The sequence below is a fragment of the Schistocerca cancellata genome, chromosome 3 (genome assembly GCF_023864275.1).
Source record: "Schistocerca cancellata isolate TAMUIC-IGC-003103 chromosome 3, iqSchCanc2.1, whole genome shotgun sequence".
In the NCBI taxonomy this organism is placed as follows: domain Eukaryota; kingdom Metazoa; phylum Arthropoda; class Insecta; order Orthoptera; family Acrididae; genus Schistocerca; species Schistocerca cancellata.
Window position 1 is genome coordinate 823691030 of NC_064628.1, and position 15153 is coordinate 823706182.

General features: G+C 42.1%; 1 protein-coding gene across 1 annotated transcript in view; it reads right to left on the bottom strand.

The window, feature by feature from the left end:
* Nucleotides 1-2603: 2603 nt before the first annotated feature.
* The window catches only part of LOC126176592 (homeobox protein bagpipe-like), a 114185-nt gene continuing 101635 nt past the window's right edge, over nt 2604-15153 (bottom strand). The window contains exon 4 of the mRNA XM_049923753.1: nt 2604-3641. Within this exon, the coding sequence (XP_049779710.1) occupies nt 3153-3641 (489 nt within the window). The 3' untranslated portion in view covers nt 2604-3152. The remainder of the gene's footprint in view (nt 3642-15153) is intronic.

A 15153-nucleotide genomic window follows, 5' to 3' on the forward strand; every position in this document is an offset into this window, starting at 1 on the left:
TTTTTTTGTGTTGTTGTTGTTGTGCATACGGAGTATCCAAAACAAGACGAAAAAAGCACATCCTAAGTTTATTAATTAATGAAAGACTGAGCAAGTGTTCGATAGTGGATGGATCTGTTTTACAAATGCTGTGGCCAGTTTACTACATACACAGGCGAATATCAATTTCTCGTTATATTTATAAGAGAAAAACTCGTTATTGGTAAATCTCATTTGTATATTTAACATCAACAATGCATTTAATCAGTACAGTGCCTGTTTTATTTGAATAAATTAACTTTTAATAGGATAACTATAATCTCAGTACTAGGGTAATAAATACTTAATAATATAGATTTACAATCAGTGCATTGCTTTGGTTTCAGTAAATTGCCGTAATGGGGTTCATAGTGAATTTCTCTTCTTTGCTATAACGTGATCAGTGTAATTTCTGAACAATATTTACATGTGATGAATACAACACAACGAGTACGTAACAGTCTCTAAGGTTTTACAGATGTATCGAAAGTAAACGTTTTGCATTAAGTGGCTGACCAAAAAAACAGCCACCACTTTTCAGAGTTCACATTCAACACAAGTACTTAACAGTCTCCAGGGTCTTACAGATGTGTCGAAAGTAAACATTTTGCATTAAGTGGCTGACCAGAAACAACTACCAGCACTTTCAGAGTTCACATACTTCTTGGCCTTCCCGAAAGACGTACGGAACGGCCACACGCACAGTCTTGGAATTACTTCAGAATGATAATTACACGCTTGCAGAAATGAAGATAGTTGGAAATAACGTTTTGAATATTTAAATTCCATGCACTGTATTTCATCAGTCAGGCACACCTATAGAACTCAATATGTTACACGAATCTTACGAGGCATTTCATTCCGATACACAGAATAGTTACATACAGTTTCTTGACACTTTTAAAAATTTAGACACGTTCTGTGATCTACAACGTACTTAAAAGTCATTAAAAAGTAACTAATACCTCTGATTTAATTAAGAAACGTGTTGTTAAGTAAGACGTGTCACAACTGTCGATAGTCTTCTCCATTATCGGTAACATCAGTTTGAAATAAGAACCGTACAAACATAAATTAATTAAAATATGTTCCAACTTCGCTTTAAAGGCTTCTGTAAGTTCCCTATGCAGCGTTTACAGCTATTCAGATTTAAGCAATGACGAGATTAGGCTGGTCTTTACGGTCCTAAATAATGAAAATAAAAGTAAAAAGAAGAGAAATCATTGGCGCTACAACCACTCGTACATTGGTGCGACGACATAACACTCCCCCAACATACGTTACTTCTAGTGAAGAGCTCAGGTATTATTATTCAACACGAAATGGAGCGCACTTTCGAGTAAATATCTGTGTATCTGTTCAAAAGAAAAGTATTGAATAAGTGCCAGGCAGTACACTGTCAGATACTCCGACTGAAGTGCAGCGTGGTTTCCTGCAAAAATATAAGCATCTTTTACTACCAATAATTTCTCAGCAGATGCCAGTACAAACTACTGATAGCATCAACTCATTTGTAAAAGAAGAACATCCGACATACAAAACATATCGATTCTATATTTCTTTGTTGACAATAGGAACACTACATATTTGCGAATCTACCCTTTTCTAACGATATCGTAGATGTGCATTGTGAAGCCATTAAAGAAACAAGTTTACTGCCTACAGAACTTCTTGAGAAGGGATGTGATTGTACCGCTAAATCCCTGTTGTTATTCAACAGAATAACGAACACTCAAGACAAAGTACTTCCTTTTACATCAGAAGTAGAGCGTGCTTGTTAAGTGATAATTCTAATAAGTGTGCTGTGTCCAGTATTTCATAGTAGTCCAGATAACCCTGAACTATCTACAAAATGTTCCCACAATAAGCAATATCCAAGAGGAGACTTATGAATTTACTTTCCACAGTCGACGTTAGAAGGATTGCACATTAGTAACAATAGCCGCGATTTCTGTCCTTGACGTAACCGATCGAACAGTCAGAGGCACAGAGAGTTGCAAACCGTTTCCCTCAGCATATTTCAGTGACTTTTGTTCAACGATATCTCGTCAACTGAAAGTCAGATTTTCTTTTCGTGCCCACAACTTTTACAGTCTATTTCGTAACTATACTGGTACAAGTGGCACAAAGAAAGTTTTCAAGAAGCATTGAGACCTGCAATGTCAACTTGAAAACAAGATTATTTAATTTCGTCCAGTACTTTATCTGAACAATAAAATTCTGTGTATATCCTGTAGTGATACAGTGAGTTTTGGGCGCTGTGCAAAATTATCGGGGATAAGTTTTGTTCTTCGTTTACTTGCAAAAGCTATTTGAACTTCACTGAAAGGCTTATCGTTTGTAATCCTCACTGAGACAAACAAATAATACCAGTGTGAAGTAACTTCTTACAAGTGAGACTAGCCTTCAGAACTATTCTTAGTAAAGAAAGAAAATCGAAAAACTGGCGATAAAAATCATTATTTAAGGAACAATATATAATAAGGTACATGACAGTGATTCCATGGAAATTGTAGAATAAAAGTTGATTCTGGGGCATGATCTGACTGTTTCCTCTTGATTGTGCATTAACACGTAACATCGACATTGTTTGTAGAGGTGCACACTATACATCTGCTTCACAAAATCTTTGGTTGTGGCTACAATTGCACGAGTGCCCCTCTTAACCATCTGTCCAGTGGTCGAGAGGGCGAGGGGTGCTGATTTGTCTGGAAGGTGTCAAAACAAACTCCACTGGGAAGTGAACCATCTAACAGCTAAATAGATGCAGTTAGGGGACTCCACTGCTAGATAATTTTGTCCACTGGTGAGTCACCATGAGCTTGTGGTTCCACTTAACAACGAACGGTCCAACTGGCAAGCCACTGGAGCTTTGAGGTTCCATTCAACAGAGGTGTATCAGTTGTGTGTGTATGCACTGTCTGGTGGCTCGACCAGGTGGCGATTTGTAGAACGAGTCTTTAGAGTAGTCTGGGGGTTTTGCAGGATTGCGAATTGTCAAATGGATTAGTCAGAGCCAGCAAGAGGCTCCACTGGGCAGCGAATTGTCCAATGGGTGAATCAGTCTGAGTCTGTGGCTTCACTGGGTGACCAACGGGTCAGCACGAGCTGGAAACTCCAATGGCCAGCTTAAGTCAACGCGGACTAGAGGCACCACTGGGCGGCGACAAGCTGGGGTGAGCCGGCACGACGCTTGGTGCTGGCTGACACAACAATGGGTGGTAGTAGTAGTAGGGGAAGGGCAGCGGCGGCAGCTGCGGCGGTGGAGGGGGGTACAGCGAGAGGGCTTTGCCGGCTGCAGCGGCGGCGGCGGCCGCCGGGCTCACGGGCTGGTCGTCCCTCACCAGCACTTTCACCGCTACTCTCTTGGCAGCCGCTGCTGCGGCGGCTGCAGCTGCGGCTGCGGAGGACACGGAGGTGGCCTGCAGCTGCTGGTGCTGCTGCTGCTGTTGGTGGTGGTGCTGCTCCTGCAGCTGCAGCTGTTTGCGCTTCGTCTTGTAGCGCCGGTTCTGGAACCAGATCTTCACCTGCGTCTCGGTCAGCTTGAGCGCGTGCGCCAGGTCAGCTCGTTCTGGGCCGGAAAGGTAACGCTGCTGGTTGAATCGGCGCTCCAGCTCGTACACCTGTAACAGTGGAACACCTCATCGTTAGGAACGCTGTCTACTGGAGTGTTTGAGTGCACCTCAGCTAGGAATGTGCTTTCGAACTTCGAAGTTCATCTTTACATACATATAATACTTGAATACTTAACAAAAAATGTTCAAATGTGTGTGAAATCTTATGTGACTTAACTGCAAAGGTCATCAGTTCCTAAGCTTACACACTACTTAACCTAAATTATCCTAAGGACAAACACACACACCGATGCCTGAGGGAGACTCGAACCTCCACTGGGACCAGCCACACAGTCCATGACTGCAGCGCCTTAGACAGCTCGGCTAATCCTGCATGGCAATACTTAACATTATATTGCGAAATATATTGGGTATATTGGTAGAAAGATCATTTTCAATGAGTTACGAGGAACATAAAAATACGCTCAGATTAAGTAATTATGAAAATTCGATTATTGGTAATCATGTAAGTGAAATAGGTCACCCCAGTTAGGGAACATACTTCGAAATCTTGCTAATAGAAAGAGTGGAAGGAAACACGACCTGCTGGTAAAATTGGAGATCGCCATTCATGCAAAGAAACATTGTAGTATACTCAAGGCACAACTGAAAAACAATGGAACGATATTTCTTAAGGGACAGGAAACGTAATACAGAAACAAGAAATAAATGTGGCAAATGAAACAAACAACACTCTGCAGAAAAGATAAAATATACCTAACACCACCACAGACTAATTCAACAAAGCAGATACATACCAGCTAAAGTGCAAAGACTGTGATTCAATGGACATTGAAGAGACATGTAGGAATTTTAAGATAAGACACTCAAAACATTTACGAGCACTGAAAAATGGCAGCATACATTCCATAGCGGCAGATTCCCTCAGCAAAAACAACCACCATTACAACAGTGACATGGAAACACGCCAAATCCAGAAAGCTATCACATACGGCAAAATAGTTATCAATCCTCAAACAGTATAATGTCACAAAGAGCTATTCAACACTCTTATCGAATTACCGGAAAACACACAAGTGCAAAGAACACACACACACACACACACACACACACACACACACACGCGCGCGCGCGCGCGCACGCACACACAGGCGCGCGCGCGCGTGCGCGCGCACAGGACTGAAACAAGCGGAACACATTCAAATTTCGCGGACGTCACTCCAAAACAAGAAAGTAAGTAAACGGAAGCACATCAGAGACGTAAATTTGTGCAGTGAAATGTGTGTCCAAGCCATAGCAACATAACAGGACTCAGTATTTACAAACTAGGAGGAGAAAAAGTGAGTAAACACTGTTAAAATAAGAAATATAATCCACGAATAAAAAAATGGTTCAAATGGCTCTGAGCACTATGGGACTTAACATCGGAGGTCATTAGTCCCCTAGAACTTAGAACTACGTAAACCTAACTAACCAAAGGACATCACACACACATCCATGGCCGAGGCAGGATTCGAACCTCCGACCGTAGCAGTCGCGCGGTTCCGGACTGAGCGCCTAGAACCGCTCGGCCACCGCGGCCGGCTCACGAATAACAGACTACGCGAAATAGTTCGCCATACCTAAGCTTCACTTAACCTTGATCGATGTTCACAGATTCAGCTCAACTAGACAAAACAACTCTGATACATAAGAACAAACTTGTGACAGGTAAGGACTAGCAAAATACTACAGTGGTAAGGCCAAAAACTGGCATACGCCACGAATTTTTCCAAAACATACATTTGAAGATCGAATAATATACTAAAAACTCAGTGCAGGAGATTTTCTGACATTCCTCATGTTTCCAGATGACATGGTGTACTAATTCAGACCCGTGGATAATTTTGGTCGGCTGCAATGAGACACACACATTGTAAAAGGTAAAGTGTACATGCAATTTAAATGACATTAAAATCTGATGTATCACGTTCCTTAACGTAAAAATAACATCTATGAACCTCAGGAAAATAATTAAGAAAACCACTGAAAAACCCTGCTGAGGATGCCACAGCTGTGGTCAAACATGTCTGGATGATAAAACAAAACAATAATTTGTGTACCTGCATAACAGGGCATCCATCCCTAATTCATTATTATTTGTTAATGGATTAGTAGAATTATTTTAAGGCAGAAAAAAAATGTTCAAATGTGTATGAAATCTTATGGGACTTAACTGTTAAGGTCATCAGTCCCTAAGCTTACACACTACTTAACCTAAATTATCCTAAGGACAAACACACACACCCATGCCCGAGGGAGGACTCGAACCTCCGCCGGGACCAGCCGCACAGTGCATGACTGTAGCGCCTAAGACCGCTCGGCTAATCCCGCGCGGCTTTTAAGGCAGACACGTAATTATAAACTTGCAGTACCACTCTGACGAAATAGATAGACGATCGTAGACTTAGGAAATGCGGAAAAGTAGGCGACTAATAGAGCAGCATTATGGTTGAGCCAATAGCTGCTCTTAGGCGGTAATACGACGGACATGGCAGTTCACAACAGTACCCGGACCTCTGCAGAAGCGTCACGTTGACCCTCTTAGAGCCCACACCAGGTCAGCAGGAAGAGACCTGGTGTAGTGGCGGTGTGAGATGGGAAGCCATCTGATAGAAGTCGACGATTTTAAACTAATACTTTATTCTATTTTATTTTATGAACGCCGTGATTATGTTGGTGCATTTTTTAGTGTTTTAGCCTCTTCAGTTAATTTCTTACAAACTGATGACGAGAGCTTGTCTCTACAAAACTGTTATCAAGCTGTATGTAGCAAAGAAATATTGTTGAACGTTACCAATTATTACTATAAAAACACACACTACGCTTCATTTAAGATGTATAATAAAGCGTAGCCTTCCCGTTCGAACCATGGCCCATGCCCCAGTGGATTTTCTGGGTGCCTCAACAATACAGTCTGCTGTAACGAAGGTTCAACCGAAACAGATGGGTATCTGTGGAAAGGCCAGACTAACAAGTGATGCGTCCATAGCGAAAAAAGCGTGCGGGTGAAAGCCAGTGTCGGCACATAGCCTACTTTCCTCGAAGAACACCAAGGCGTTCGCCGAGCTCCACGTTCCCCGTTCGACGAACGGATCACGAACTCAGTTGTATCACATGGACTCGCTTCATGAGGTATTGTGGAGAGTTTTGGAATTTAATCCAGGACAATGGTGCATGACTGGTGATCAGGAATTTCCACCACCGCCTCTCCTCCCCTTTACCGTCAATATTGCCAGTGAATGTTTCATCCTCCACCTGGATTCGAACCTGCTTACCTCCGAGACGAGTGCCAGAGCACAGGTGTGTTTTAGCGACCTCGGATACAGAGGCGTGTGTATATGTTATGAACCACGAAAATAAACTTAAAATGTGAGCAAACGAAGGTTAGCAGCCAAATATCTTCCATCTTCGTATATCCATAATTGTATGGGACGACTTGGGACGTCAGCTAGTATAATATATGTTAAAAAATGACGAAATACCTCCAGCTGTATTAAGGTGTTGGTTTTATTGGCAACTAGTTTCGATGTTGTTACACCATCATCTTCAGGTCCTGAATACAACATACCATACATAAACAACCCATGCAACAATAGTAATTTATGAGATATTATGCAAAACAATATTATTATAACCATATTAGATAATGGATAATTTTAATGAAACTAATTATATTTTTGGCCATTTCCGTTAAAATACCATCACTCTGGACATTAGCGATTTACGTGGTATTACAAAATACATGACCGTTTATTTCAACTGACATTACCTAGATTGCTTCTATTTAGAGCATTGCCATGTACCTGATCGTACTTTTGACCATGTAAACTTGCTGGAATTGATTATTTTAGACCCTGATGAGCCACCGACATAGAAATTATTTCAGCAACGTGATAACTTATACTGTATTAGAATTAATAGTTTTTTTAAATTGACTAGCATGTATTTTACACTATTGACTACCCTGTATCAACTGGGTTTCACACCATTTTTTCGGTCCCTTACCTATTCTTTCGTGGCGTTAGGAACGAAGTTGTCTGAGTAAATTACGCCACTGTTACTTTAGTACGACGACAGTACAGAATTTTGCAAACATAACTGTAGTCTACCTTGCCCACCGTTCACTACGAGTAAACAGTCAAGTTTACCTAACATATGTCTGGCTGGCAATGCGTATGTTATCCTTTTTATAGTTAATTATTAAAAAAAAATTTACAATGTTCCACGGCTATGTTATTATCCATTAGAATAATGGCTTGTCACTTAAGCTTCTATATACTCCCATTTTTTAATACCTGATATTAACTTATAATATAACGATTATGCATGTACAGCTTCATTTGTATTTAGTAATACCACGTAAGTGACTAATGTCCAGAGTGATGGCATTTTAACGGAAATGACCAAAAATATAATTAGTTTCATTAAAATTGTCCATTACGTAATATCATTATAATAGAACTGTTTTGCATAATATCTCATAAATTACTGTTGGTGCATTAGTTGGCCGGCCGGGGTGGCCGAGCGGTTCTAGGCGCTACAGTCTGGAACCGCGCGACCGCTACGGTCGCAGATTCGAATCCTGCCTCTGGCACGGATGTGTGTGATGTCCTTGGGTTAGTTAGGTTTAAGTAATTCTACGTTCTAGGGGACTGATGACCTTAGAAGTTAAGTTCAAAAATGGCTCTGAGCACTATGGGACTTAACTTCTAAGGTCATCAGTCCCCTAGAACTTAGAACTACTTAAACCTAAGTAACCTAAGGACATCACACACATCCATGCCCGAGGCAGGATTCGAACCTGCGACCGTAGCGGCCACGCGGTTCCAGAGTGTAGCGCCTTTAACCGCTTGGCCACTCCGGCCGGCTAGAAGTTACGTCCCATAGTGCTCAGAGCTAATTGAACCATTTGCATTGGTTGTTCATGTATGGTATGTTGTATTTAGGGCCTGAAGATGATGTTGTAACAACATAGAAACTAGTTGCCAATAAAACCAACACCTTAATACAGCTGGAGAAATTCCGTCATTTTTTAACAACAAATATCTTCCAGTCTGCAGGAATCGTTGACTTATCGATCTCGTAAGTGGGAGCAGTCTTTACGTGTGTGAATATTGCAATTTGGCCTTATACCGGAAGTTAAAAAGAAGTCTTAGAGTTTGTCATGTGAGAGACGCTTAAATGTGGTTCCTGGCAGTAAATTACATATTTTTTGGTTTCGAGATTGTGTAACAGACTGCTCTGGCAGCCACGAGTTCACTTTCTCAGTGGAGCATTGCAGTGCGTGGCTCTGCGTGTGGGCGCTGCTGGTCGGTTCTTAGGCAGGCTATTCCGGCAAGCGGGCTCCGGTGCTTCAGAGCGGGCGGCCTGACAGGGCTGGCGAACAACACAGCGACGCGGCCATTTGGCAAGCTCTCCCGCGCCTGCGCAGACTCACCGCTCTCGATGGTCCGGCCGCAGTAAACAGCAGCGCGCCGCTCCTCTGTGTGGTGTACAGCGAAAGCCAGGTTGGCCGGAGGGGACCTCTCCAAGGGTGCTAGAGAACAGTCCGCTCTCTGGCAGGGTGCACAGTAAGCGAACAGGCTGTTTTAAACACTGCTGCTCTGACCGGCTGTCGTAAATGTCAGTTCCTCATTGTCTACATCAAAGAGTGCTCGTCGAGATTCTAGGAAACGGACGTATACTTAGTGGAAGTGAAACCTTTCGGGAAACTCTCACATGTTGTTCTAGCAGCCCACTTCATTTTTTTTTCGAATTTTTATTTAAGAATGCAATTATCTACAATAAGAAAAAAGGTTCAAATGTCTCTAAGCACTATGGGACTTAACATCTGAGGTCATCAGTCCCCTAGACTTAGAACTACTTAAACCTAACTAGCCTAAGGAAATCACACACATCCATGCCCGAACCAGGATTCGAACCTGCGACCATAGTAGCAGCGCAGTTCCAGACTGAAAAGCCTAGAACCGCTTGGCCACAGCTGCCGGCTATCTACAATCCCTAAATTCACAATAGTCTCTCGTAGCCGAGTTGAAAACTACCAAATGAGTTCGGGTGGAGTATTCATACCCGTCTGATACTCGTTTTGTCTTGTACATCATGTAAGATATGACTAAACACTGTACAAGAGATTACAGCATAAATGTGCCAGTGGTGAAATGCTCCTATGGGAGCACAAAGCTACGAATAAACCATATTTCGTATGATATTCGTCGTCTTTTGATTAAAAAATATAGATTCAAAGTTGCATTTTGCAAGAACAACAACTCGCAAAAATATCTCATTCATAATCTCAAGTCCACAGTTGCTCTTAATCACAGTTCAGGAGTATACAAAATCACTTGTGATACGAGTTCTGTTTATTATATACGACAAAATGGAAGGTCATTTTGTGTTAGGTACAAGGAACATTTGTTGGGAGAAGGAGGCACTAATGTACATAATTCCACTTTTGTTGATCATCTCCTAATTTCTGGACACAAATCTAAACGCGTTGAAGAAATTTTCAATTTATATGGAGAAAGGAAAGGTGATAGGCTCGATGTACTCGAAGAGCTGGAGATTTTCTGAGAACGATGGCCTCAATCCCAGTGAACTGTTATAACTACGTAACAAATATTTTTTTAATGCTTTCAATCCACTGCTCGCATAATTTTGACTCCTCTATTCTTACTATGCTTTCCCTGCTTCTGGATTCGAAACACTATTTTCTACTAATCTCATAGATATGTTCTGCTGAAGTTACCTTCATGCAAATATTTTCTGGGTTGTGAACCTGTTTGTAAATTTTTTTCTATGTCATTCGTCCTTTACCAAATAGTATTCTGTAAAGCCTAACAGATGGCTCTATTATACTTAATCTTCTTCAATACTGTGTGTTTTCAAAAAGACGTAAGCTCTCATTATATATTGTTTTTAATATTAACTGTCGTTTTTTTCAATTATTTCTGTTATAATGTTTCAACTCGGCACATGTTACCCCTGCGTGATAGGCGGCGCAACTCGTATTGTTTTCGTAGCAGGAATGTAAACCACTGGGCCGATCAGTCTCATGTTCTCAATGTTCTTTTACGTAAGTAATCTATCTGCATCATGAAATTATCATCTTTATTAATGTGTTTTTGTGATACCTCTTTTTCTAAATATTATTTTACAGGCTTTAGCAACATTTCATTCTGATGAGGACGGCTCTAGTAGGCGACCAACCGTAGGTCAATGTACCTACCGTTTATGTGCATCCGGTTGGCTGTTTAATGCTATGTTGAAACTAATATACGGTGGCTGAATAACAACCACGCTCAAAACTGCAATATGTTCCTGTTTATTTAAGACGCTCTGACCGAAAAGTGAGGTACTGGCTACCTAATTCTACATTCCTCAACGCCTTTTAAAAATTTTCACGACAAATTTGGCATTCGAATATACTCGAGCTCTTTTCAACATGCAACTGACTGCAACTCCCACAAGCCCCCATAACTGTAACTCACTCACACGCATCAGTCCATCGCTGTAAGTTGCTCACACACATCCACTTCCAACTGCACTTTATGACTCACCAATTCAGCTTAACGTCTTGTCATTATCTCTTTGTGTCTCTCTGTCTCTGTCTCCTGTGTCACAGCGACAGCCCCTTCGTCCTGTCCAACTTCCTACTACTTTAGTCTCCTCTCAGTGTCACAGTCTTCCTCTAGCTCTCATTTACTGGTAATACTTCAGTCCTTCTTTCGTACTGCTGCTGTGTCTTCTCGCTATCACTAAATCTCTCTTCCTCGTTGTCATTGTCATTGACTGTGTTTCTCATTATCCCTGGCTCTCACCTACTTCCACTTTCTCTTTATTCCTCCTCCCTTGGTTCTGTCCCTTCCGAGCGAGGTGGCGCAGTGGTTAGTCACTGGACTCGCATTCGGGAGGACGACGGTTCAATCCCGCGTCCGGCCATCCAGATTTAGATTTTCCGTGATTTCCCTAAATCGCTCCAGGCAAATGCCGGGATGGTTCTTTTCAAAGGGCACGGCTGACTTCCTTCCCCGTCCTTCCCTAATCCGATGAGACCGATGACCTCGCTGTCTGGTCTCCTTCTCCAAAAACAACCAACCAACAACAACCTCTGTCCCTTCACTCTTTTACTAATATCATTCTATAACTGTCAACTATGTTCTGCTGCTACTGTGTCCCTCTCTTTCTCTCACATTGCCTTTTTCTCCTTCCCTCTTTCTAGAATAGAACCACTGTCTACTGTCTTCCAGTATTTATTACTTTTCCGTCTCTTTGCCGCTGTTACTGTCTTCTTCCCTCTGAGCATAAAAAAAGCGCAAGTACTTTCTCTTGTTTGGGAAAATTTTTGAAAATTCTAAGTAAGGTAGAATGAGGAAGCTGGCACCCCATTTTTCAGTCAGAGTCTTTCAAATACACGTGAAGACATTCGCATTTTTTATTCCCCAATAGGAGTACTTTTCCGCTGGCTCCCTTCTTTTCCGTGCTGCAGCAGAGCTTGTAACTCATATGGAAAGACACGTATTGGTCAGTGTAGTTTAGACATTTTAGTTATGTGATACTGAAATAACGCAGAACTTGTTTTAAACGTAATACTAGATTTTACGTTGAAAAAAAGAACTGCATGTACTTCATTACTACAATATGGACTTCATAGATAATAACGGACACTGTTTACAGCGTATTTCCCCGTGTTACATCACTTTGTAAATTACGTTTTGGCCTCACACCGGATTTTAGGTGCACAAGTAGGGCAAATTTTAATCTCTGTATCTCGGAAACGGATAAAGATATGAAGATAATTTTCAAGGCTGTTCGAGATCTGGATATTAGAAATAAATCTTAAAAATTTCAGTAATCTACGACGCATAGCCGTCTTAGGACCCTCGGTTCGGCTTTTGTCCGCTGGTGACCGTGAAAATGTAGTAAAACTATCCTTTTTTGGGGTTTTCCAGGAACCACCCATAAACTAATGGTGTCTCTATAAGTCCCATGAAGCCTATCGTACACCATATCAAATGCAAAAGGAACCAACCGATTCGCCACAATTGCCGAAGCAGCAGAACGTGCGTAATATTCAAAATACGACCCTGAACTGCGGGATAGCCCAAGGGCTCTCTGAAACACTTGACCTCACATTTCTATCACCAATAGAACCGGAGGACTCGCATTCGGGAGGACGACGGTTCAATCCCGCGTACGGCCATCATGATTTAGGTTTTCCGTGATTTCCCAAAATCACTTCACGGCCCAGTTCCTTCCCCGTCCTTTCCTAATCCGATGAGACCGATGACCTCGCTGTCTGGTCTCCTTCCCCAAAACAATCCAATCCAAGAACCCGAGGTATGAGCACTGGAAAGTCCCATTTATATGAGTGGAGTTCTGGAACATATTAGGTATGCATGCTGTCGCATGCATGCCGATCACATTTCAAACTTTCCTGTTAAATAAGCACATTACCACCTTATTTCGCGAACTAGTCACAGCAACAATTTTGCTGAGATTATTCTGTACCAGGATCGGGTGCAGTCCGTCAGTATAATCGAAGTGTTCCCTCTGTGAGTTTTGGGGTGAGGCACGGTCACCTCAGACGCTTCTGGGCCTATTTAGCCAGCGAGCGTTTTAGCCGGTATGCCAGCACGCGGTGCCGTAGCATTTCGAGCTAAACTCTTGTTCCAGGTTCCGCGCCACGTGGATGTGTTCCTTCTTCTCAGTGGTGTGCTGAATGCGGCGTGGCAGGCTATCAGTCTTGGCGAGAAGGCGCAGATTATTGTGGTTATCTGTAGACACAGCCTTTTCGCAATGTGATTTCTTTATGCACGCGATATATTTATAAGTGGCGAAATTGGCCCGTTTGTCGCGAGCGGAAGCATACTCGGTATGTCGTTACCAGTTCATTGTCTTAGGCTGTCTCTAGTTACTACACGTGGTACAGAATTCTCTGATTTAAATACTACATTTTCCCATGCTTTGCATGGATCTAGCAGCCAAGAAGGTAAGTCTTGACGCTGATGGGGCTCCGACAGACGCTGTACCTGTATTTACAAATGGTTCAAATGCCTCTGAAGCACTATGGGACTTAACATCTGAGGTCATCAGTTCCCTAGACTTAGAACTACTTAAACCTAACTAACCTAAGTACATCACACACATCCCTACCCGAGGCAGGACTCAAACCTGCGACCGTAGCAGCAGCGCGGTTCCGGACTGAAGCACCTAGAACTGCTCGGCGACAGCCGCCGGCCTGGTTCTACAGAAATGTACCTAGCCAGTGGTTCACAACCAGTCATGATCGGGTGATCTTTACACAGCGTTCAAGTACAACTTGATGAACTATGGATATTCAACCTCCCTAGGAACTTATAACTGATTTTTCATATTCGCTAGTGTTCACTTACTGGCATTACGCCTGTTACTTTTACACTGTGTGACTGTTGTGTGTTCTGCTCAATTCTTGTTATTTCGCTGGTCAGATTGTGATTAGTAATGAATTTTATGGGTCATTACTGGGATTATTAAGAGGCATATATTTCTCATAACACGACAAGACAGTCCTACCTTGCATTAAATAGTTTCCAGAAAGAGCAAACGGATTACAGATTACAGATATTTACCTGACATTTTCTTTTATGTGAAGACATTAAGCAAACAGAGCCAAAGCCAGAACTAACTACACGACGATTCGTGATGGATCGTCACATATGCTCTAGCTTAGCAAGAGCTTGGTTCACATCTTTTGCTACTCTGAAGGTGTCCACCACTAGCTTATTATGATACATTCAACAAAAAAAGAAAATTTAGTCGGTATCATATCTGCTAGTCGATTTAACCAAGAACCAAGATAACAGTGCTTCCTGGCACGCCTCCCGTCAGATCCAAATTCTCAATGTATGTCACTCCCACAGATGTAGTGCACCTTCTCATTAGCCTCTTTACTCGAAGCATCTGATGGGAGGCGTGCTTGGGTAGTCCTTGCGGTTGTGGTGACCACTGTGTCTGAATGTCGCGGTGGTCAGAGTATCAGCCTAGTAAGCAGTAGACCCAGGTTCGAATCCTGGTCCAGCACAATGATGCATTGATATAAATCAGTTCCAAGTGGAAGCTAACGCCTTTAATTGCCTCATGTCTGTTTTCATGTTATGTTCGTTACTAATCTCATTTCTGATACTTCTCGTTATTTTTATTCTCAGTAGACAGATCATTACATTTAAAAAGATCCTGTAATTCTTTCATACTTTCACTGAAGGTGGCTATGTCATGAGTGAATATTATCACTGATCTACTTTTAAAGTGAATTTTAATCCCACTTCAGCGCCTTGTATTTCTGCCGTATCCTCTGCTATGTGCAGGTTGAAAAGGAAGGGACAAAGATTACATCCTTGTCTTACACCGGTTTTAATCTGAGAACGTTTTTCTTCGTCTTCCATTCCAATTTTACCCTCTTTGTTCTATACAGTATCCGCTACGGCTTTAACCTGGTTTTCAGAGTGTGTCAAACATGGTGCACCAAGTTAATTGCCGAATT